Genomic DNA, 24,735 nt, shown 5'->3' with positions numbered 1-24,735 from the left:
AAAAAAACCCCAGAAGCCAAGTTCTAATGGCGTTTGAATGGGCATCCAGCCAGCTTCCCGCGAAACAGCTCTTGGGACATCTGTTCCTTATACCATGCAGTTAAAGGCATGCCATCTTAATGTAAGCAAGAAGACAGATTCTCTGCCTACTTGCATTGGGATATATGAAGAATTTTCTTTTAATCGGAGTGCAGTTTCATGGTGTACAAGGCCCTTGTTTGTGTTCTTAGTAATGTTATATATGAACCTGAATTTGGGACAGTATCTTTTCCTTCCAGCTCCAGTGATCGCAAATGATCTTTCAGGGCTGACAGTTGCTGTCAGTGCTTGCATCATTATTGCTCTTTCCTGGGCTGAACAGGGTAATGCCCCTTCTTCATGAGAGCAACTGGACTTTTCTGTTTGCCAGCATAATCCTGCTGAATATCTGAAAAGCCTGAGCAAATGGACAGTACATAAAGGAGAGGTCAATTGTACTGACCAGGTGGAAAGAGCCCAGCATATCTAGGGCATTGTTTGGGGCTTTCCAGCCAGAAGCACAAAAAGATTAAGACCGAGGAAACCTCTGGAGGTCTCCAGTCCAACATTCTACTTGGAGCTGGGTTATCTTCAGCTGCACAGAGCCTTGTCTAGCTGTTTCAAATGTCTCCAGAAATGAGTTATTCCATATCTTCATAACCTCTCTGGTTCCAGTGCTGCATTGTTCTTATTGTGGAGAATTTTCTTTATATCCAGTCATTATTTCTTTCTGAGGCTTTTGTCTAGTGGTGCTTGTCATTTCATTGTGTTCCCCTAAGAAGAGTCTGTCTCTGGCTTTCCCTTCTTTGAGCTAAGCAAACCCAGCTCCCTCAGTTTCTTCTCTCATATATGTTTTACCACAGCCTCTTGATCATCTTGGCAGCCTTCCTCACTCCCCCCAGGATCTTAAAGCTCCCCATCTTGTGGTGCACCGAGGCTGCTGTTGCCTATTGCATCCTCCATTAGTTCTCCCTTAAGTGTAACACAAATGTCCTGGTCCACAGCACATCACCTGGAATAAACTAGTTTAGCTCCTCTGACTTACTGCTATTTAAATCAGCTGAGCATATGGACCACATCTTCTATATGGCATGTCTTGCTTTGCTCTTCCATTTCTGTAAATAAGTTAGCCCAGACTCATAGCCAAGTGTGCACTCAGATTTTAAAAACATGTTATGCAACTGATAAACTGCCATAACGTAACAGTGAACAACAGACTCGGGGCCAAAGCGTTTAGGACTGGAGCATGCTAAAAGTAGTATCATCAATAAGCAGGGTCAGGTGTAAATCTACTGATGGTTGAAAATGGTAAAATGTAATGAAAGAAAATATGCAGAAATATTCAGTGTCTTAATTTTTTTCTCTTCTGCCCATGAAGTAAAAGAGCATGCCCATTTCATGCAGTTGCAGATAGCATAGAAAATTTACCATTTGCAGGGCAGAGAGTTTTAAAAGCAGTTGTTAAATTTTCTTTTTCATATCAGCACACCCTGTGGCCAGTCCTACTTTACCACAGCTAGTCCTCTCCCACATCTCTAAATCTGCTGTTTCACATTAAGCATAATTTTTTTTCCTGACAAAAAATGAGACATCTTGCCTTCAAGGCTGGTTGAGGGGTCCCCTCCCCCCCCCCCCCCCCCCCCCGCTTTTTACATTCTTAAAATAAAGGTTATAAGCTTTGAAATCTGTTCCAAAACAAGATGAAATATTCGTTTGGAAGCATAATAACAAAAGGCTTGAACTTCTTCAAAGATATTTCTAGATTTGAGTACAGAAACAGCTCTGAGAATTTACAAAGTTTTGATTGACTGAAACCACTTTTTTGATAGAGGAAGACATTTGCTTCCTAAAACTTTTTTGGCTGTCAGTTACTGATGTCAGATACATGTCCTCCTGCTTTCTTGCTCTCTTGCTCCCCTGCTCTGCAGTATGTTGCAGGAGATGCTCTGCCATGCCTGAAAGCCATGATTGTGGGTGTTGGTACCGTGGTCAGCAGCAAGGTCCCAGGGAGTTTGGGAACTGGCAGAGGTCTTGCTACTCTAACACAGAGCACAGCAGGATTGTTCCCGTGCTCCCTTAGCGTGTATAGGTGGAGACAGAGAGAGAGATTTGGAGACATGTGGGTGCTTCTAAGTGGAACTTCTCACCTGCTAATTCTGGGTATTATCACCTCGCTGCCTAATGAATGCTTTGAATGGTCTGTCACAAGTTTTCTATGCAAGACAAATTGGCTGTAGGGAATGAATGATGATGCTCATTTTGTTTCGTTATTAGCAGTAATATGCTCCATTTTTCAGTGGGGGGGGGTGAAATTAGGGAAGGGGAATTGCTTATAGACAGACTTGTTAATTGCAGAGGGTTTTAGACCTTCATGGTAGTGAGAAAGTGATAGAAATATAAGCTTGCCTTGGTTAGTGAGCTTTTCAATAGTAGAACTGTGCTGTAACAGCTCTGTAATGCTGAGTAGCTACACTGGGGCATGTTTGTCTCAGCTGGAGACAGTATGAGAGTAGCACCATCCTTGGCTCCAGTTGTTCACAGGCTGGACTTCATTTGCCATATACATCTGTTGACATCCTCTCACGAGATCACATAAATATAGGCACTGGCTTTGGTGAGACTTCAGCACACAGTTTGATATTTTACTGAATATGGTGCCTAAAGGCATGAAAAGGGGCTGGAGTAGGTTCCTCTTCACCAGACTCGGGTGCCTCCCTTTTAGGCAGCTCAGGGAGGGCAGTCATCCAGGCTTCCTTGGGAACTGAGTGAGGAAAAAAGAGCATTCATTTGCAAATGGGATTCATGAATTGCTTTTTGGAGACAACCCTGAAACCAGCTCAGCCAGAGCACCTGTTAGGTATATCTTGAGCAAAGTGGCTTTGTCTCCTGTGCTTTTTTCAAGTTTTATTTCTGAAAAGGTATCCACCTCTGACCTTTAATTGAATCCACCAAGAGTTGAGGTCGAGGTAACCAGTTTCCTGTGACATTTCGTACACCCTTTGGGCTCTGCTTTTTCTCTTAGAAATTGTATGACTCCTGGGACTTTGGTTCTGACTTTGTAGTCTGAACCACTGGCTGCAAGGAAAGAATCAAGCAATAGTTTCAGTTCCTTCCCTGCCCCCCATTCTCTCCATGTTGGCTATAATTTTTTTTTTCCTTTGGAAAGGAATCGAAACACACTTCTGTTTCCTCCTCTCTGTAATAATTCACAGGCTGTACATGAGGGAGATTCTTGGAAAGCATGTTGTGGTTGAGTTAAATCCATGCATTACCTGGCATGTACACATGTAATCAGTCTCATCGGGGTGGGGGGTTGATGTTGAGCTGGACTCCATTCCCTCCTATCATTCCAGGATTAACACTAACCTGGCCTGAGGAGCTATAGAATTTTGAATAGGCCATTTCAGCAAAACCTGCTTTATCCTTCAGGGCTAATGTTAAATCAGCAGTGGCCCATCACCCAGGGAAGGAGAGGCTGGGAGATGGCAGAGTGAGAAGGAGGACTGTTTTTCCTACAACTGTAACATGAAGACCCCTTTGTGCTATCTTTGCTCCAATTTGATGTGTCAGGCATAAAACTTCATAAATGACCTATAAAATGGATCAGCTAAAGGATGATGTCCTTAAAGGTCAGCTGGAAAATAGGAATGTTTCACTGTGTGCTCTGTCACTCAGTCTTTCCTCTGCACTCTCCCCATTAACAGATCTCCCCTGGGCTAATTAGGACACCCCAAAGCTCTTGAAGTTTTAAGTAGTCTTTTGCAAATAAGTAAGCATGTTAAAAAAGCTGTAAGAAATGCTTCATGAATGTGGAAGGGGCAGTCTGACCTCATGACTAGGGAACTAGAAAAAATATTCTTGTTTCAGGGCAGTTGTGCAGGAAGGGACCTTGAGTGAAGTATTTCCATTGTGTTTGTGCTCATGTTTCTGCCCAACCCTGTGCCTGTCTTTCCATAGCCAGAGCTCCCTGGGACAGGGTCTAGTTAGCTCTTTGTAGGCTGAAGCATGAGGGGTCCTACAACATCTGGATACTCTTGCCCTATAAATCTCAGTGGAAACAAAGCCATGCTAATGCCTCAGTGCTCAGTATATAAATGGTGACAGTCCTCTCCTATTTGGGCCCATTCTGTTAGAAATGTAGCAAAAGCCTGACTGTATGTTAATGTGTGTGCTCATGGGAGACGTCTTTCAATGAGATACAGGGTCTACTTGGAATCGAGCATTAAAGTAAGTAATTGGGAGGAAGTGGTTGCAATGCTTTAATCAATAAGATTGCAGTAAAACTGAGCATTGAAAGGTCTTGTCCTCTTCCGTCCTATCTAGTGCTGCTTCTGAATGAGGAGCAGTGGTCTGGTCCTGGAGCAGAGCAGTATCTCTTCGGAGTTTCTTCATTCCCTTGACAGCAAGGATCACAAGGGCAGACACATGGTCAAGTTAATTTGCATCCTTCTGGCTGTGGTCGCTGTCTGTATACTCTTTTAGCATATGGCAAATGCAAGAAAGTGTGACTAGGCTCAAATCTGTTTCAAGGAGAACTAAACTAAGTTGTGTTGTTGCATTTGCCACGGGCACAGACGTGTACATGTGCAGTTACCACAGCTCAGCTGGCCCATGGAAAGCTGTTGAGGTGTGCTAGCTTGAGTGCACGTACAAGCCCTTGGCATTGCAAAGGCAGTGATCAGACAGACTGATGGGTGTGTTAAGGCTTCTGGGAGGCAGCCAAATTCAGTACTTCTAAAAATTTGCTTTCACCATTGGCCCCATGGCTGCAGACCTTTCCTGTAGCTGGAAGCAGGACTTTTGATTCTAGTTCAGTATCTTTTGTTAAGAGTCAGGTGTGGAGCGGGCTGGCCCTGGGGCAAAAAGCAGTACGGCCACAAAGGGTGATGTTGCCATAACCTTTGCTTTTCTTTTCCTTCTGCAGCCCTTTTCAATCTAATTCCTGTGGGTCTTCGCGTGGTGGCAATTCAAGGGGTGAAGGCAGGTCTGTATGTTGCCATGAATGCTGAGGGATATCTCTACAGCTCAGTAAGTACTTCGTGCTGTTGGGGATCCTGGAGTGGTTTGGTTTTGTACGTGGGAGGGAGGAGACTGCATTGGGACTTTCAGCTTTTTCTGAAAATGATCACAATGCTGCAAACTTTTAAAAGCAGGAACGGGGGGAGCTACTGCAAGGCCATGCAATATTCACTTTAAAGTGTCTCCATGGAGATTCATGGCAATATTTCCTGACCTGTGAAGATACACTTTGTGTTCCTTTGAGTAGTTATTTAATGTAGGTCATGTTGTAGAGGAGGTTGTGTGGTTGGCTGGTTATATTCTGGTTTCACATTTGTGAAATGGCATGGACTGAATGGAATTGCTTCAGAATTATTCCCGGATAACTGATCATAGGTGGTGCCCCAATGGGTCATACTCTGCTTTTGACTGCAGTGTAAATCCACAGCAACACACTGACTTCATTAAAATGGTCCTGGACTGTTCTGTTGGCAGAGTGCTTCAGCGGAGCAGAATTTCCCTGTATTTGTGTGGTCTTTTTAATGCACATAAAAGATAAGTGGGGCATTTTTTACTGACTAATTCCCCTATAACTTTCTTAGATGGCATGAAAGGGCATGAGGTTATTCATAAGATTCTCATTTGAAGTAAGTAATTGATTTTCACAGTGAATAATTGATTCAGTGATTTATTAAATATGGCAGCCCTTTGCCAGAATTTTTTATGCTTCAAATAACTTTGCTCTAGTTTTACATAGTAAAAGTGATAGTTAATAATACACTTCTCATTTCTGTAGTTCTGATACCTTTAAAGTGTATAGCTGAGATTTTAATCTCATCTGCCTTTGTGTAAGTTTACAGTGCAGCGATTCTACTCTTGTCTAGGCGTTTATTTTGCTTTAAAAGTGTATGTGAGATTGGAGATAGGACCATTGAAAGGACAACAGTCCGAGTTGCTCCTACGCAATGTTTCCTAACTCTTAACTTCCTAACTCTTAACAGCGCTCACATGGTTGGGATTCCCCCTTTCCTTTGGGAGGTAACAAAGCTCTGTCTCCCCAGTGTCTCAGGGTAGAAAACAGCAAGTGGATGTGTTAGTATGCCTGGCGAGAGAGGTCTCAAAACTGGCTGCTTGTCAAGAAGAGACAGAGAGATCAATCTGGATCTCTGTGGATGCCAGACGCTTCCTGTTCTTTCATAGCCCAGTAAACATAAATGACTGCTTCTAAATAAATTACATTGGTTTACTAACAATGAAAACCTCCTCTTTTTGTAAAGCTATTGGAGTCCTAAAGGTAATACCAGGCATGGTGTGGTACTGAATTATTGTGCCTGCTTCCCTTTAGGCACATAGTCGGGGTGTCAGGACTGATGTTTTGCCCTATGTTTGTACAGCACTGGGCATAAAGGGGTCCTGGCCTGGCGCTGAGGCTCCTCGTACCACCGGTGCCCCGTAAATGAGGACTGCAGGAAAGCAGTGTGTGTCAGAGCCACATCCAGGCTGGGTGGGTCTTTTTGGAGCAATGAGGGGTAGCATTTTCTGAACAAATAGTGCAAGGGAGGGAAAGGTGTGGGGCTCAGGCAAAAGAAATGGAGAGGAAACATGATGTTTGACAGCTGAAAGATTAGAGATGATGCGGAGGAAAAGGATCTCTTGCTAGCAGTAGTGAGACCATGCAAAGGGTAGGAGGGACATACCAAGAGCTGGTGGGCAGCAGGAAGACCACATGTCCAGGAAACACATCTGCTAGTCATGAAGTTTCCTAAAAGACACCAGATCATACATGTATTCAAATGAGGGTGGTTTAATGAGGCCTGCTTATTCCCACCAAGTGTGCCTATCGAATAGGAAGGTTAATCAGGTCAGGATGCACCATGATGGCCAGTGGTTAATGAGGTGGACCTCATAACATGCCATGGTTTGATGGCATTCAGCTCTGTCTGAACTAATCAGAGTTAAACTGTTCATTTCATCAACATGATGTAGGGTTTCTGCTTGCAGTAAATGGATGCTACTAGCCCCTCTCTAAGCCAGGGAGATGGAGCTCGCTGGACCCAATTTTCTTCTTGTATTGACTGGTGGCTCTGTCTCTGTCTTACAACAGTAAATCAATGAATTCACTGTGCTTTGGAGCAGACACCAAGGCAAAAGAAAAAAGAAAATTTGTGGATAAAGGAGTAGGGAGTGTAGGTCAGGCCACTCATATCGTTAAAGACAAGGAAAAAGACCGGGGTCCTACAAGAGAATTGGATATGCCTGAGGAGAGCTCAGCCTGTTCAAGCAGTCTTTTTTGGATGCTGCAGTTTTCTTTGTGGGGCCGGGATCCCACTCCAAGACAACATTTGGCATGGCTGTGTCAGTCTCAAAGACTGTGCTGGAGAATTGCTTTGGAGGGACTTGACAGTCTGTTCCTCTCTGGGGTGAGCAGGGCCCCCGGCTGTGCCGCCTGGACCTGAGTGCTGCCCACACCAAAGGACACATCGTCCCTGTTTGCTTAGCAGACCCTAAACTACAGCTTTGCTCTGTCTCAAGCCAGTTTCCTTTGGTCTTGTGCATGTACCTATTTTTTTTATTGTCTTTTCTGAGGGATTTCTGAAAAAAATGGGTCAATATTGCTCATAGGTATTGTTCACTCATGCAGGTCCATTGATAAAGGAACAGTTTTTGCTGCTTGGCTGCCTCCCCTGCTGTCTGTCCCAGGCCTAGCCCTGCTAGGACTTCTTAAAACACCCTCAAGCCCAGGACTGCTTTCAGATAAAATGTGACTGTCCAGGGAAATGTTGGTTTGTGTGTGTGTTTGTTTTTTTCCCTCCTCTTGAGCCCAGATTGTGGCTGTAACTGAACACATCACTGTGGGTTTGTTTTGTTTTTGTTTGGTGGTGGGTTTTTTTTTTGGTGCTATTTAATCTGTGTGCGTCAGCTGAGACCTTGGCTGACATCCTCTGCCCTGGATCAAACCAGAGGCTATTATCAGCCTGGTCTCAGATGGTTTGTGCCAGCTCCTTCTGAGTTTGGGCCAATGGGCTCTTGAATGAATGGGTTTAGAATAACCAGCCCTTGGAAAAAGTCTTCCTAGTGCCAGTCAGCACAAAAGCAGGGCTGAGTGGGGTCCTCTAAAGCCAAACTTGGTGAGAAGGCTCTTTGCAGGAACATGAAAGACCCTCCTATGTGCTTGGCCACATTGATACCTTTAGCAATGAGTTTCCTCATGTATTCTGTTAGTTAGGGATGCGTAGGGACAGTGTGGGGTTGGGCTGCTGGGTTAAAGCCAACCATAGATCCCTAGCCAGCTTCAGAGGCCTAAATGCATTAGATGCCAAAGCCCCTTTGCTTGAGAAGCAGCTGTTTATGACTTCTGTGCATTGTTTACTTACGCTGGATACCTGATTTTTTTTTTCCAGACTAGCTTATTGGTACCTCTGAGGTCTGCTGGGGAATTAGGTGCTTAGTAGGCAAGAAAATCAGGTCTTGGTCTGAAGTACCTGGCTTTGCAGACAGTAGGATGCAAAACACTGTCTTCATAGCAAGCTTGCAGAGTCATTAGTTTGTTCCCATTAGATTTCTTGTAATGTAGAGCAGCTGTAAATTCCCTGATGGTGCACAAAGGTTTTTATCAGCACCTGTTCTGGGGAGTGACATGACTCTCCTGAGGATCCACTGTTAGCATTTTATGCCAAAGTAAAAATATACAGAATGAATGAAGGGCAGTGGGTATTACTTGTACTGTCTTAGTGCATGGGAAGCTGAGACCAAAGGCTGGTTGTTGCAGAGGAGAGGGAAACAGAATGAAGAGGTACGTCCTGCTCCAGTGAGTTTACAGCCTAATTGTAATGGGAAAAAGACACAGAACATGCTCTCCTGTCTCTGTCTGGAGTTAATAGTTTCACCACCAAATTAATCCCTACTCCTGTATAACCTTTCTCAGTGAAATTTCTCTCCTTGGTGCCCAGCTTTGTCTCCCATTACCCCTGCTGCCACAACTCACAGGGGCGGCAGGGGGAAGGGAGCATCTGTGAAGTATTTTGCCTGAGAGGCAAACCTGGTTCTCCTGGAGCAGGAGACTGCTGTCATGGGGCTGTAGAGCCTCCACAGGCCCACCCAATCACTCCAAGTACACTGAAATTGCAGCTCTCAATACCATGATATGTATAATTCAGTGGCATTACAGCTGGGATTGGTTTTGCCCCAAGTGCATAACACTTCTAAAATGTACTGCTCTCAGATATTCCTTGTTGTTTAATGCAGCGTTCTAATTATTTTTGAAATGGCAAATCGTGATACATAATTTATTGGAAAGACTGAGAAAACCCTAGCAGAGATATAGAATACAGAGGAAAAAAATGGGTCGCTTATGAGAGCTCAGTATGGTTTTATAGTACAAACCTGTGAGTTTGAAATGCTGAAATTAGAGCTTGAATCACTTCAAAGATTCCTGCTAATAAGGGAATGATTATGCACAATAAAAAAATCTAAACAGCATTGAAAAAAACCCAAGTCACGTTAAGAGCTCAGTGTGTCTTTGCATTTTCTTTTTCTCTGCTTTTTTTCTGCTCTATCATTTTGCATAATAATAAACAAGCATCTGGGGAAGTATGTATATTAACTGTATTTTTTAATCTGCTTGCAATGCTGTAACTATTTTGCTACAACTCCTCTAGGGTTGCTGCACTCTTATTTACATCATTTCAAGGTCAGGGGCTGGAATCAATAATACTGCATTCTCTCCCCTAATAGACATGGGGGGTTAAACCTGCTCCTGCCAATGCCCTTTTTTTAATTCCTATTTGACCTCCAGTGGTGCTAGTTGATTTGGTCAGAAGTGCAGATAGGCCAGGCAGGTATCCTGGACGATTCCCTTTTACAAACTTTGCAAGCAAGCACACTTGCTGGGGTGATTCCCTAGTTTACATGCCTCATTAGGGAGCCAGGTCAGTGGAGAGAAAGAAATGTCTCCAAAGGCAAAGCACAGCAGGAGCCTGATGTAATGTGCTTTTAATTTCCCTCCAGAGTATCTATTCTTCTTCATTGGCTGTTTAAAGGGGCTCACTGAATGAAGGCATTAACTGGGAGATGTAAAACTCCTGTCCCCTGGCTTATTCATAAATATGGAGGGAACAAAATGGATGCTCAGGGAAGCAGCTGTGCTGAGGAGAACCAGCCCCTGGGAGCAGATTCCTGCCTTGTATTGAATGTTCCTAAAATACAGCTCCTGGCGGGCACCCTGACATGCCACCCTTGTATCATGGAAACTTGTAAACACAGCTATCAATAACAAAATGGTCCCTTTTCCCTCAGTGAGGTGCTGCCGCCCATGTTGCCCTGCATGGCTCTCAGGAGCTCTTCAACAGTCCAGCTTGCCTTTCACCCCAGCAGAACGGGCTCCCCTGTCCTGTGTGTGACTGGTGCATGTCAGCCAGGACCAGTGCCGGCCCACACAGGCTCAGGGGTTATTCAGGATGTCGTAAGAGCTAGAAATGGGTACGACCTCACTTGGTAGGACTGCCTGGACTGCTTGTCAGATGAGGAGAGCTGGGACAGTGCAATACTGTGGCTTTTTTTTGGGGGGGCAGGTTTCCCATCTGGCATCCTGTTGAGAGACCTGTATTCCCTGAACTTGCCTAGCACAGCACCACGGCGGGGCTTCCACGGGGAAGGTGCTGCTCTGCACCTTATATCAACATCTGGGATAAGTTAGGTTGGACTTAGCTTTCACCTGTTCAAGGAAGAGACTGTTCAGAGAACAAAGTTAGTAACAGCAGGACCTAATCCTGTTTTGCTAGCTAGCTGTTCCTTGTCTTATATGATAGCAGTGCAAATTATAAAGAGTAAATATGCTTCAATAAAAGTGCCTTCTCTTAGCCTTAGTTGTGCAGGATATTTAAGAATGTGTTGTGTTCCACCTGCTGCTAGCTGGAGGAGTGGGGATGGGACACTGACATTTGTGAGCAGTGGTCTGTCAGTATTGGGATGCATTATGATCTTTCGCTGAAATTTTATTTTGGAAGAAAATTGGGGGAAAACGCTCCAGTGGTGCTGACTCATCTCATTTTGACACTTCCCCAAAGAAATGTTACAGGTTCCCATTTTGAAAGAACTCGAGTGTTTTATATTGCTTTACCGCTCCTAATAAAATCAGAACAAAATGTTTAGATTTTGGTTGAGCATTTTGATCCCATGTGATTTCCCTGAAGTGTGGAAGAGGGAGGAGGGTAAAACTGGCGGGGAGGGGTTGCTCTAAATTATAAGGAAGGCAAGAGTAGAAATTGCAGACATGAATCAGTTGTAGCTGCCATCTTCTGCACAGTGTTCCTTCTGCTGATTTCCTTGAGGCCAAATGTACAGGCCTAACCTTAGATAAACAGGCAGATGAAGTCTTTGGAGCGGGTACTAAGCAGCAGTAGTGTTGCATAGAGCTTCCCATTTTTCTCCTGTGCGTTGTGTGTGATCAATTAACCACTGTAGGGGAAATGATGAGATTAAAGCAGAATGGTTGATGGCAATACAATGTTTGAGTTGGATTTTGGAAGGGAACTCTAGGAAATGTGTAGACTGAGGATGGAACGGTGTGCAGGGAGGCCCCTATTTAGCAGAGGTTACGTGCAAGTGGAGCACTCATCCCAGCACGCAAGAACCAAAAGCTGACTGTTGCCATGTCACTCTGGAGAGGTGGTCGCAGCAGAAGTCCCTTTCATTGCCTTCCTTTTGCATCCTGCTGGCTGGGAGGATGCAGGAGGGGCCAGTAACTGAGCCCCTCTCCCTAGGCTAACATTTTGCCTTTCCTCAAACTCTCCAGCCTTCTTTGCTTGTTTTTAATGCCATTTATCCAGTGTCTTGTCCATAAATAGTGTTATTGTCGGTTTTCCACAAGTGAAATCTAGACTAAACTCCAGTACATCAGGGATGATAGTGGGATTATTAACATTTTATTTTGTGGTGGAGGGAGGACAAATATTGTCCTTCCTGGGTCCAGGACTCTGATATGAAAAGAAAGGAGGAAAGCTTTGAGTGAGGACATGTTTGGCTGAGGTCAGGTGTGTCTTAATGAAGTGATTCAGATCTCCTTTCTGATAACACCAAAGTCAAATATAGAATGGATAAAACTAGTGAATGGTGTGCCTTTGCCAAACAGTGACTAATGGCTCTGGAGGCGAAAGCAGGAGATACAACAGTCATAGGCTGAAAAACCCAAGACGAAACCTTACCGACTGTGTGCATGTAATTATAACTGGGAGCCAAATGATAGAAAAGTTTTAAAATGAGGAACATTGTTGGATTGTAATGCAGTTTTCCAAGGGAAAGGGAGAGAGTTTCAAAATACCTGAGCTATTTCAAGCCAGACTGGCTGAATCAGTGGGGAATGTAGTGTACTGTAGCGGAAGGGCCTGGATGGAAGCCTGAACCATCCCTGCCCTGCTTTTGCTGTGAAAGGGTACTATCCTGAGTAAGCACTTGCAAAGCAAAACTGATTTTCTTAAAGTGTCTGAATCATGGGAGCTCAGCTCAGGACCCATATCTTTTAGTTCCCATGAGTCCCAAGATGCACGACTGGCTTCTAGCACCTATAGTTACATGGTATGGTGCCTCACAGGAGCCTCCTGAAATTGGTGGAGTCAAGATGTTCAGCACGAGTTATGAACCTGGACAAGGAGCTGAAATATCCTTATACGAGATCCAGTTCAGGAAAGCACTGGAATTGCACCTTGATGCGTTGCTGAATCTGTGCTCCCCAGTCTCCTCTGCCACAGGGATGTGGGCCCTGGGGATTACCAGCCACTTTCAGTTGCCTCTTCTGGCATCTCTTCTGGAAAAGCCGCTCCTTGCTGCAAGGAAAGCTCCACATCTACCCAACTTCTCTCGCCGTGAATTCATCTGTGAAGCTGCAAGTGGGGTGGAAGGGATCTGTTCGTACTACTGTCAGCCAGTCACTGCTGTGATGTGTTGCATGCTGACAGCATGCTCAGCTCTGCAGAGCGCGTGGGATGGCCGGCGTGCTTCTGCCAAGGAGCCTGCAATCTGTGCGTGAGCGGAGAGGAGCAGAGAGGCACCTTGCCAGCAGCACTGCCCGAAGGCATCCCGGCAGCAGAGCAGGCAGGACACAGCTTTGGACCCGCTCCAGGCCCTCCTGAACCATGCCTGGTCTTTGTGTCTAGCCTCGTGGTACAAGGTGCACCAAAGAGGCCCAGCAAGGTCTGTCTTCTGTACATGCTGGCCGAGGCTGAGCCCGATTCTGGCCTTGTGACAGTGGGTTAGAGGGCAGCCGAAAAGCAGCGTGCATCAAAGGCAGAGCTCATCCTTCCCCACCCACTGTGTCTGCTGATGCAGGGGCTGAGTTTGTTTTAAAAATATGCCTGGCCCTCATGGAAGGCTGAAAACAGTGGCCCCAAGAGGAAATGGCTGAGTTTTTTAGATCTGCTGGTGGTTTGTTACTGGGGTATTTAATTACATCATCCAACTTGTATATTTTGAATGAATGACTAAACTGGGTAGAATCTGGACTTAAAATAGCTCTTTAAAGGTATTATGCTTTAAGAGCTTTTTTTCTGTGTTAGTTTTTTTCCCTGGAATGGTACGGGAGGCTCTAGGGTGGGGCCCACACAGGTTTGAGATGCTGCCACCCAACACCATGGGGACAGGCAAGTTCTTCAGGGATCTCCGGCAGAACAATGACATGATGATGTTGTTACAATCAAGACTTCATTTTAATACAGACCCTCTGCAGACAGAGCAGGTCAGTTAAATGAACATCCAAAACCCTCTGCAGAGCAAGTCAGTTTAACCAATGGCCTAGACCCTCTGCAGAGCAGGTCATGTTATACATTAACCATAACTTGGGCTCAAATGCACCCACAAAGCTTCCTTGGTGCTGGGGGCTCAGGGCCCTGCCTCACAGCAGCCACCGTGCCCAGGAACTCACTCCCCCGCAGTGTTACAAACAGGACGCCATGTGTGCTTACGCATCCCTGTTCTGTGATGTTGGTGATTCCAATTGGCCCAGGTGCCCAGGACCCGTTTAAAGGAGAAGTTGCTACGTGACCAGCCCACCTATGGCTATTGGCTGTCTGCCCCACAAGATGGTGTAGAGGGCACAGTCACGGATGCAGGATTATGAGAAAATGTGAGATTCTGAAAATTCTGGTAGTAAAGTCATGGCCTCTTCTGTGCTGTGAACAGGAGGAGGAAATTCTGGCTTTACTGGAGGCTGAGCCCAGATGGGATGGTTCAGAGCAGAGTTTGGACTCATGGCCTGGCCCGTATTTTCCAAGCTTAAATGAAAGTTCCTCTGCTGCACCAGGAGTTGTCTGTGGACTTCTCATGGGACTAGAAGACCAAGTAATCATGGTTGGAGGGGTACCCATTAGTCCTTTTATGGTGTATCATCACTTTTTTGCCTGCAGTTAGGTTATATGCTTGAACTTTTGTGACTAATTTCACTTGCTTGAGGTTTTGTTCTTCTTTAGTTACACCTTCCAATGGTTTCTGCTACTCATTTTGTTGTCATCCTTTTTCCTTTTCCTTAACCACTTTTTATTAATGTTAACATAAGTGTGTTTCAGACAATATACCCAGATCAAAAGAGTCATCGCAGTGGGTGGACACTATGCAGACTTAAGCCTGTGGCCTCCCCTTACAGCTTTTGCTTGATTAAAAAGGGGACCTTCTTCCCTGCTGATGCACTACAGATTGTATCCTGTGTTGTGTGGAGGTGGCTACTCTTCTGTGGAAAAGCCTGAAAAGCCCTGAAACTTCTAAATGAAATTAAATTAATTGTCCCACTCTGAAATCAATAAATCCCTCACACGCACACACAAGTCATGGGTTAATTTGGTGGTTTGACATCTCGGCCATCAAGAAGGCAGTAAAAATGCTATGAGAGTGTCCTGCCACCTCTGATGTGTCGATGGCATCTGAGGTGCGGAGGAGCTGTGCTTTGGGAGCAATGGTAGCCTTTCATGCAGCTCTTTTTTATAAGTTAGCTCAATCCCAGAAAGTTGAAAGTATTTTAATATTCACAACGTGCTCTCAAATCCCCCAAATACGTACCTAGGCACCAGCCCCACTCTAAAAGCTTTCTGAAATGTGAACACCCTCTTGCCATAAATAAGACATGGCATGAAGATGGTAAGTCTTCCAATCTCCTCACCACTTTCCTCCTGAGAAGACCGAAGGATTGACTTCTCTTTATAAGAAGCTTCCTTGGTCAGCTCCTCTGAAGGCTGCACATCAAATGCATTATTGATAACAGCTCTTGGGAGTTACATGCACACGTGCACACGTTACAGAATCCCAGATGCTGTGTGGAGCACTGCAGAGGAATTAACTGCAGCTGGACAAAGATTGTCTGCTTCTCTCTAAAGCCTCTGAGATAGAAATCAGCACGAATCTCCTACAGAGCCTTTTCCACCACTAAATCAATGTAAGCATGAAATAGAAGAGAAGAAAATAAAACCTCAGGGATTTTGAACAAGGCTGTTAGGTGAGGAGGCACTGGGAAAGGTAACGTCCAACTTTCTAGGCATGTGCAAAGTGAGATGAAGAGCAGGATTCTGACATTCCCACAAGCACAGTGGCTGTGCTGGGCTATTGCTTCCCCCAGCAGCAATCTCTCCCAAGCAAGCAGGGGTCAAGAAGGGCAGTTCTTGGTATCCCTGCTGCAGTGTTCAAAGCTCATGCACTTGTGCCAGACATTATGTGTCTTTTAAAGTGACTGTTTCCCGCTCCTGGTGGGTTGAGGACTCACCACTGTATTGCTCTATGTTGGTTCACGTGCACTGGAAAAAGGTTCCCCCCTTCCTCCTTCCACCTGAATAACTACTGTTGGCAGAGCTGGGGCAGCTAATGGGTTTTGCACTTTGGACTGTACTTAGTGCCAAGGAGAACTGCCACCATCTGCAATTGGGGGACACTAACTATTTCCTGCAGCCCCCTCTCTTCTGCACTGTGCCTGTTCCCATGTCAGGTAGATGGCTGCAGAGGCCTTTGCTTTCCAGTAGGGCAGAGCAGACTGGCTGGAGGAAGGACCTTTGACAGGGATCCAGCCATCTCAGGAGAAGGGTGATGTGCAGATGTGCAACCAGCCCACTCCAGTTGGGATCCATAGTGTTGGTTGTTGCCTTCCTAGTTCTTAGCGGAAAAAGGCTCACAGCTGTTCTACTGGCTTGTCCAAAGCAACTTCCATCTTCTTACACCTCTTTCTGCTGCTGTGGGCATTTTGGCTGGGCAGAACCCTCCCTTTTCCTCCTTGCCTCTCCTGGAGCTGGAGCTGAACAGCACTGGCTGTGCTTTCTTGAGTGATGCTCTGTGTGTTAGCTCCTGCCTGCTGATCTGCATCTGCACAGAGACTGTGCACAGTCTTGTCCATAGGGGATGTCTACTGATGTCCTGTGGACACCTGGTGTGATAGGAAGGCATCTAAAATGTTGCTGCCATTCAGTAGTTGTAGACCTGTCTGGGAACTGACGTGCCCTTTTTCTGGTTTTCTGTGGAAAAAACGTGGAGATCTTGTGTAGGCACTTCCCTTCCTCCCCAGTTTCCCAGTCCTCAAGTGAAATGCAGTCTGGAGGCATTGAACCCAAAGGCAGACGTGGTCTCTCCAGCCGGAGAAGGTTGATGATCTCTGCAGGAGTCACATCTATGAGCTTTTGTTTAGGAAGAAAAAAAATACAAAGCACCTCTAAGAGCAGACCACAGCTTGGCCAACCCTGTCATGATGCTCATGGTCCTGTTGCACTCGAGATTGTTTCCAGTTTAAACCCTGTTGCCTGGTTTATGACTCACATTTATTGCCTGTAGCAGAATTTCCCCGTGGATGCTGGGGAATCCCACCATACACCATGGTGAGCAGGAGGGGAACGGAGCAAAGGGAAGGACTCTAGAAGTACTTGAGGTGAAATCAGAAGGGTAGTCTGGTGATAACTGCCAGTGTTGGAGGAGGAGGAGTGAGAGCTCATGCGGAACACCAGCTTTTGAGGGGAGGCCAACTCAGAGAGGTGCTGCATCACTTCAGTCTCTGATGGGAGCACCACACAAATGCTGTCAGCATAACGCAGGACCCAGCCTGTGGCTCTCATGTCTGGTAGATATAGAGCTGTTACAATGCAATTCTTTTGCCTAAAGCTATATCCCATGATTGGCCTTCAGGGCTGTGCTGGTCTGAAGGTGTCTGGGTCATCTGGATCACTGGCAGTGGGAGGAATTAACTTAGCTGGGGCTGCAGAGGCCAATGGTGTGGGCCCCGAAAAGAATCTGTTGTCACTTACTTGTGAGTTGCTCTTGGACTCTCCCACGCTCTCACGTAATTTTTCCACTCACGCTGGGAAGCTTCATCACATAGTTAAGGAAACTGAGCATAGAGGAGTGATGTGACATGCCCAAGGTCATGCGTGGAGACTGGATTAGGCCTTCTGTTCTTCCTGATCCTAATTCTTTGCCTTAATCTCAAGCTTTCTTTTATATCACTGTGATTATTCAGGGAACTGGTGCATCAGCAGCAGCACAACTTGTTTGTGTAGTATCTTGTGTTTGAGCAAATCGATTTGCTTTGAAAGCTGTGTGCTGTGTAGGCAGGGCTTGCTTCTCCATCTCTGTCTTCCCATTTCACTTCTTTTCTGGCTCCTCAGCATTTATGTCCCTAGCAATCTTCACTGAGGATAATGGGAGCAGGCAAAAGAACCACAGGAGAGTCGTACTTTGCCAGCCATCTTCCCTTGCACATCTTAATACCATATGTCAAGTGCAGTTGCTCAGGGCTCCGCAGATATCTCTTTTTCAGCCACCCAAGGAGCTGGGCTGTTTACAGTGTCGGCATCACAAGATGGCAGGTGGAGAATTGGAAACAGCTCCTGAGAAGCTCAGGATTGCAGCAATGCTCTGGAAAGAAGCACTTGTAACGTGCTGGTGCCCCCAGGAGCTGAACAGCCAGGTCTTGCAAGAAAACCATTTGCAGTAACAAAATCAGGCATGGATTTTCAGACAATTTAAAGCCCTGCTTTCAGAGGTGTTGGGCACCCAGTACATCCCCTTGTGCTCACTGAGATGAACGTAAGGGTGGCCCTTGTGGGCCCATGTAACTCAGTGTCCAGCTCCAGTAGGTGCTACTCATAGTGACAGCTAGGAGAAACCAGTAATAGAGACAGTAGCTTAGCGAGCTATCTGACCACTGAGAAAACATCTCCTTAGGCTGTACAGAAATGCCTGCTTTTTCAGAGCTAGGTTGGGTACCAGAAACCATCTGGGTGGATGGCAGTCTCTCCAGCGTTCATGGTGCTTCAGTAGTGCTTTATAGCCCTGATATGGTGCCATGCACTGTGTCTTCCTCTCTGCAGGGCATCTTGTGCCATCTGGGCATGACCAAGGACTTAATGAGAGCTGTGGGCCAAACTCTGTGCTGGCTGTTTTGCTTGGAGGTGGACTGGACTCAACAGAAGATGTTGTTCCATAGGTTTTTTTAGCGGTAGAAGCATGGCCATAAAGCATCACACAGCAAGGCAACGGTGGAAGGAACAGTACAATTTCTGTGGTACTGAGTGATATTTCAGTTTCCGATGTCTCTGGCACTGGGTTATATCTAGAGCAAACCAATTGACGCTCATGTAGTCAGAAAACTGAGATGAGTGTATTTAGCCCAGCATACCTGAGACTGTGGTCTGCTCAGTCATTTGGGTAATGTCCAGTGAATGTGTGCATGCTCATACTACTATGTATATAGGAAACCAGTTCCTTTCTGAGGCATCCGAATATGAATTTTCAGTTAATTTTCTTTGTTAACAGTGTTTTAGGATTTTAGTGAATAAATGGTAATCTCTCAGAAATAATGCCTGTTTTGGAAATTGGAAATCATCATGTTTTTCTGTGAAATCATAGCAAGACCTGCTTTTCTACCAGAAAGCTCAAAGTGGTTTCTAGAAAAAAAGAAAGAGTTATCCACTTTCTTACACAAGAAAACAGAGGTGTGGAAAAGGGAAAGATGCCTGTTGGTCACATTTCTCTTTGGTTTGTAACTTCTTAGTTGCAAAAGCAGGCAAAGCACCCAGATTCCTATAGCCTCAGTTTCTTGCATGACACTGGCTAATTTCAAGTGTTTTTTCAAGTTTTTCCGCACCCCCATGAAAGCGTTGACCACTGGATTCCAAGTGTAAATGTCTCAAACTTTTTACTCTAACAACCTCTATTTTTGTAAGGAGCTCTGAGAGACGATTTATTAAAGTATTTTAATTACAGTTTCTTGCATCTCCAGGAGTTTCTTGCAAAGAAGGTCTTTGTGCAAGTTTATTATTCAAATTTGGATGGATGGAAAGAAATCAATTTCCTCCTTCAAAACTACTTTTTTTCACCTACTCTATTCGCTTATCACTCTCTGCCTTGCCAGGATTATTCTAATCAGATTTCACATATAAAAAAAATAATAACATAAAAATAATTCTCTTCTTTCAGGTATTTGGAAGGCTTAAGTAAATTAAGACATCAATCAGATTCTGCTCACTGTTGCAGCTGTGAATACAATGGAGGGGTACCTGGTGTGGCTGGGGAAAGAATTGTGTCTTTTATCTTCAGAGAGAGGCCAGAAGGGAAGCTTGAAACCAGCCTCGTCCCTGGGGGTAGTTTCGTTAAACCTGTGTCTCTTGGTAGCAGCTAGGATGTAGACCTGCAAGGTGCGTGGACATAGCCCAAACCAACGGGGGCAAATGGCAGAGAAGAGATGCTTGCGTGGCTGCGGGTTGCACTGCAGGAAGCTGCTCTAGCAACTGGATCTGCCAGGCTGGTGCTTCGCAACCACCTCTTTCACTGAGCTGTTTCAAAGGGGAACCAAGTGTCCGAATTGCTCGAGTGGTTCTGCAAATCTGTCCTCAGCCTAATGCACCAAAATAACAGCCTGCAGCAAGGCCAGCACAGCTTCTCTGCATACAGCTTATTTCTCATTTGGCAGCTGTTTGAGAACCTTATTTGCTGTACATGTCAAGACTGATAGCGCTCCTATGGGGGCTATGACCTTGATCATCCTTTCATTCTTCCTCAGTAAGCTCATTACAAGCTTCTGAATCGTCATCAGGGTTTTGCCATGAGCTAAAATGAAAGTGTCTTTCTGTAAATACTGCCACAAGGAGGTAGATTCACCTTTCAGCGCAAGATCTGGGCTTGTGGACATGGTGGAGAAGGGCCCCTCTGATGCCGATTCTGGCTCCTTGTATTACAATCTAAGTGTTTCTATTGAGTTTGACAGAAAATAACTCCATATTCCATAGGTGAGATCTTCTTGATAGTGGCTGAAAGATGATACGGATGTGTGTTCATACTCAGCCAGGAAAAAGACAGTACACAGGCTCCTGACAGCAGTCGTTATTCTGGAGGTCCCAGGCACGTCAAACTTGGCTTTAGTAATGATACCGGCCTGCAGTCAAAACACGAAAAACAGGTTGTGTCCCTCTTTGCAGACGGAAGGCAATTCTTGTATTTAGGGTGCTAGCAGGGCAGTTTGTAGGGTTCAGCTCCCTGCTCTGCCACAAATGCCTTGCCTTGACCACAGGATTCAATTCCGTTGCCTGAACCTAGACATTCACCTCCCTCTGCAAGATGCTAGCATATTCTGCCTGGCCTCCAGAAGACCATGGATCTCCCTTAGGTCCTGTGTCCCACCTGCCAGCCCCGTGCATGTCTTGCATGCTCCAGGACATCTTAGACGGCACTAGAAACTTATGTTTAGGTAACTAGATCAAGCCCTTAATTTTTCTGCCTCAGCTGCTCATCTATATGGTGGAGATAAGATTTCTTTCCTACTCCCACAGAGACAGTGTGGAGATAAGTGCATTGGTGATTGACAGGCACTCGGATACTATGTTGAGGGCACTGTGTAAGAAGCTTGAATTGATAAGAGAGTGACTACATGACAGCATGAGGTTTTTTTGCTTTGTTTTTTACCTCAAAAGATTTTCTCCTTCACACGTCCTTTTCCTCTCAGGATGTTAGTGCTGTGAAAGAGAGATGAGCTCACATGAGCCTCTCACACCTGAAGCCTTCCCGGGTTGACAATGCTCCAGATCTAGCTGTGTTTCTCTCTGAGTCCAGCCATCCTGGCCCTGTTTGACCTATTTGCCCCACATTACTCAACCACAGAAGTGTGTGTATGCCTCGGCAGCATTTGGAGGCAGCTTCTATTTGGGATATCTCTCTTACTCATTAAAAAAAAGGCAAAGGGAGACTCTTGGTTTTCGGGTCTGCCAAGTTGGAATGGTGCGGGGAAGTAGGGAAATCACTGTTTGACTTCAAAATGGAATAAATTGACCTGGCACCACCTGAGAGAATAAACCCAGAACCTAGCTATCTTATTTTTCAGCTAAATCACTGTTCTGGCACCTAGTTACTTCATTGCCAGTGGTGCTGTAAATACTTGCAGCCCCCTGTGGTTTCAGCAGGATTTCAAAGTAATCACCATCCCTGCAGTTCTTTCTCCTTATATTTACAGACTTCAAAAGCTCAGTTTTATGCTCATCATTTAGGACTCTGTTTCCTGACATCCATTTGGAAACTGTCCAAAAGAAATTTTCTATAGCCAAGAGATCTTTTCAAAGTTTCCTCTAAGGGAACTGAATATTGGAAGTCTCGGACATAAGAGACCAAACTAGCATAGGCACTTTAGACAGTCACAGCTATAGACCCCATTGAAATCCAGGGCAGGGTGTTAGGTCATCTCCTTCCTCAGGTCTCCCCGGAAAAGATCAAACCATTATTCTCTGCAGCAGTGGGAGAGGTGGGTGGATTGAAGGCTGTGAGGAAACTGTGAAGACCTCCGTGCTCTGCAGCACAAGCTTTAGCCACACAGTTGTCAGAGAAGAAACTGAGTAACTACGTATATTTTTCCAAAGACCCTATGGGAGAGTCTGCAGCATGCACTTTTTAGGTCATTATGTCCTTTTATTTATCTTCACTTTCACAGTGTCCCCTTTCTCTGTGCCTGTAGTCATCAATCATATGTTCAAACACTTGAATATAATCTGCTCTCAGTAGTGTCACTTCAAATTGTAAAATTCTTTGCAGCTGATAGTTTCTCAGTTTCTGTGAACAATACATTGATGTAATTATCAACAACGTACTTCTCCTCCCACAACTCTTGAATCTCGAGACATTGAAACCTCTAGAAAGTGAGCAAAAGCCTACAGAGGCCTTCGGAGTGTATTTGTAAGTCACTGGCATTGCATAGATTCTCCATTCACTTTTATCCTTTGGGTTTTTGCTGAAAATACTCTTAAGAGAAGGCCGCGGTGGCCATTGCTGCAATTCGCCCCATACATTGCTAGCACTTGGAGTCAGGAGCCCTTCATGTCCACCAAGTTCTTGCTGGATATTTCTCTGGCCGGTTCAGTGGCCTTATACAGTAACTAAGTCATCAAGGACATGAGCACATCCTTAATTCAGTAGGAAAACTCTTGTGTCTCCAGTTACTTCTCTGCTCAAGTACTTGGCTGAACCGAGGAACTATTTTCCTCCAGAAGATCCTGAGGGACTAGCTTTTGATCTAGACCTCAGGGCACCTCTTGTGCCCTGCAAAAGTTGGCAGCATACATCTGGTGAAAATATCCCTCCCTGCATCTTTCTAACTCATCTCTCTGTAGGAGCCATCTGTCTGTCTAATCCTCCCAAGCGCTAATGGATGGCTGTGCTTAAGAGTTTGACCATCCAGAGTCCTCTAATGATGAAGCCAACGATGCAATGATGCTAGTGCATGGTGAGCTCTGTCCAGCCTTCCTACAGCTGCTTGCTTGCTTCCTTTCACCACTCCAATCTGCAGTGTAATTTTTAAAATGAACATCCCATTTGCCCCTAATCTCATGATTATAATGCAAATATTGACCACTTTTCCTTTGAAAAATTTGTGGAGGAAGGAGGAATGCCTCAGTGGAACTACATTGTCAGCCATACAAAGCGAAATCCACATTCACTGGGACAAAGATGAATTTACATACTCAGAATGGGTAATTGCATAGCAAAGAACACAGTGTGCATGCTAGGTAGGTAAATTATAATACTCTGTCGTAACAATAATGCTGGGGGGACAAACCAGGTTTACATATTTGAAAAAGTGAGCTTACATATGATTGTTGTTCATTTAGATAAATCAGCTAATATATTAGCTTAATACATGGCAGAGACAATAGTCTGACTCCTCAAATATATATATATTTAGAGAAAAATAGATTTAGAAACAATTCTGTCAGTAAATAGGGGGATTATCCACAAATCCAATAAAAATCTGCAGTTTTTATTTCTCCCGTTACAGTATTTTCTGGCTTGAAAGCATTTGAATTGATGCTATTTCCTGATTAGATACCTTTTTAGAATTCCCTATCAGCCATTTTTCTTTTTTTTTTTTTTTTTTTAGCCTTTTCTGGCTTCTAGGTAATAAAAGCCATTGAATAGTTCTTTAGTATGTGACTGTGAACTGTGGAGTCAGCAGAAAATAACTGTCCAGACTGTGAAGGAGAACTGATTTAACCTGGTCTTTAGATTACGGTGAATAAATGAGAAGGAGAAATGTGTTCCTGGATGTTTTCAGCCTTCAACAATTCAATAATCATGCCCTTTTCAACCTCAACTGACTGAAATATACACTCCTAAGAAAGCTCTGCCATTAATCTGTTTTCATATTTGGGTTTTTTTTCTAGATCTTCATTGCCCAGAACAATGGCATCTCAGTAACTTTGTCCGTCTGTCCCTTTTTTTGCTTAGGACATCCCATCCCCTTTGATGTTGGAATACCTGCAGATTTCTTTGAGAAAGCAGTTGCAAGATAAAAAGTGTGATTGAACCAGCCAGTTTGGCTTTCTGTGGAAAGCTGTGAGGCCTCTGTCAAACTTGGTTGAATCATATTTACCTGGAGCGATATTTTAATGAAGCAACTGGGCCAGAACTGGAGGGTTTTCATCTATCCTTTAAGGAGGATGGTGTATGCTGGGTGACTGCTTGTACTGTTACAGCAGTTTGGAAGGTGCCTGGAAAGTTTCATGTGATGTGACAGAGCAGAGCAAATAGGAGACTAATTAGATGTAGGCACACAGTGGGTCCTAGAGTCAGTGAAAGTGGTATGTATGTTTGTGTGCAGAACAGAGAAAGAGAGGAAGGAGAAAGGTTCAAGCCTAGAGGTGAGCCCTTGGAAACAGAGCCCCACCGAGAGTTTCAGAGGAGGGTGAGCCTCATTCTCTGAGCATCCCTGCCAACATTTTCCAGGAGAACATTAGCAAGTTTAAAACAGAGAAAAAGAATATTCTTCACGTAATATGTGATGGCTGTTAAAGACATGGATACCACAGCTTGCTGGAGATTCAGGGCTGTAGGCCATGTCCCTACGCTCTTCACTAGTACATTCAGTGCCAGTCCCTGCCAGCAACAAAATACTCATCTAGATGGACCTCTGGCAAAAGGGTGTAGGAACAAAAGGATAGAAAAGGATGCCCTGAATGAACCTTTGCCTTTCTGTAGTACTCTCTCCAAGTACCCCTCAAAAACAGCACTGGGGTATCAGCAAAGCTGTCTCTGACAAAAAGGCTCATGACTAGGTCCATTTGAAAGCAGGACAGCAGAGTTAGAGAAGTTCATGCAGGTCCACCAATGGCACATGGGATGTCTGTGGAAGACCTGAGCATTTATTTAGAATCATGATGAAAATTCATCAGTCTCCTGCCTTAACTATTAGACTCTCCTTCCTCTCTAGCTCAGCATGTTTCATACAGT

General features: G+C 44.9%; 1 protein-coding gene across 4 annotated transcripts in view; it reads left to right on the top strand.

Annotated features, from left to right (window-relative positions):
- FGF12 (fibroblast growth factor 12) overlaps positions 1-24,735 on the top strand; it is a 232,338-nt gene that overhangs the window by 152,046 nt on the left and 55,557 nt on the right. For all 4 annotated transcript variants that reach the window (XM_087739168.1, XM_087739171.1, XM_087739170.1 and 1 more), the window contains one exon: positions 4,943-5,046. In XM_087739168.1, the coding sequence (XP_087595294.1) occupies positions 4,943-5,046 (104 nt within the window). The remainder of the gene's footprint in view (positions 1-4,942; positions 5,047-24,735) is intronic.

Source organism: Nipponia nippon, unplaced genomic scaffold, assembly GCF_047370975.1.
Source record: "Nipponia nippon isolate SJK-2023a ecotype South Korea unplaced genomic scaffold, ASM4737097v1 scaffold_7, whole genome shotgun sequence".
NCBI lineage: Eukaryota > Metazoa > Chordata > Aves > Pelecaniformes > Threskiornithidae > Nipponia > Nipponia nippon.
Note: the sequence above shows the minus strand (reverse complement) of the source record. Positions and strands in the feature narration are given on the sequence as shown.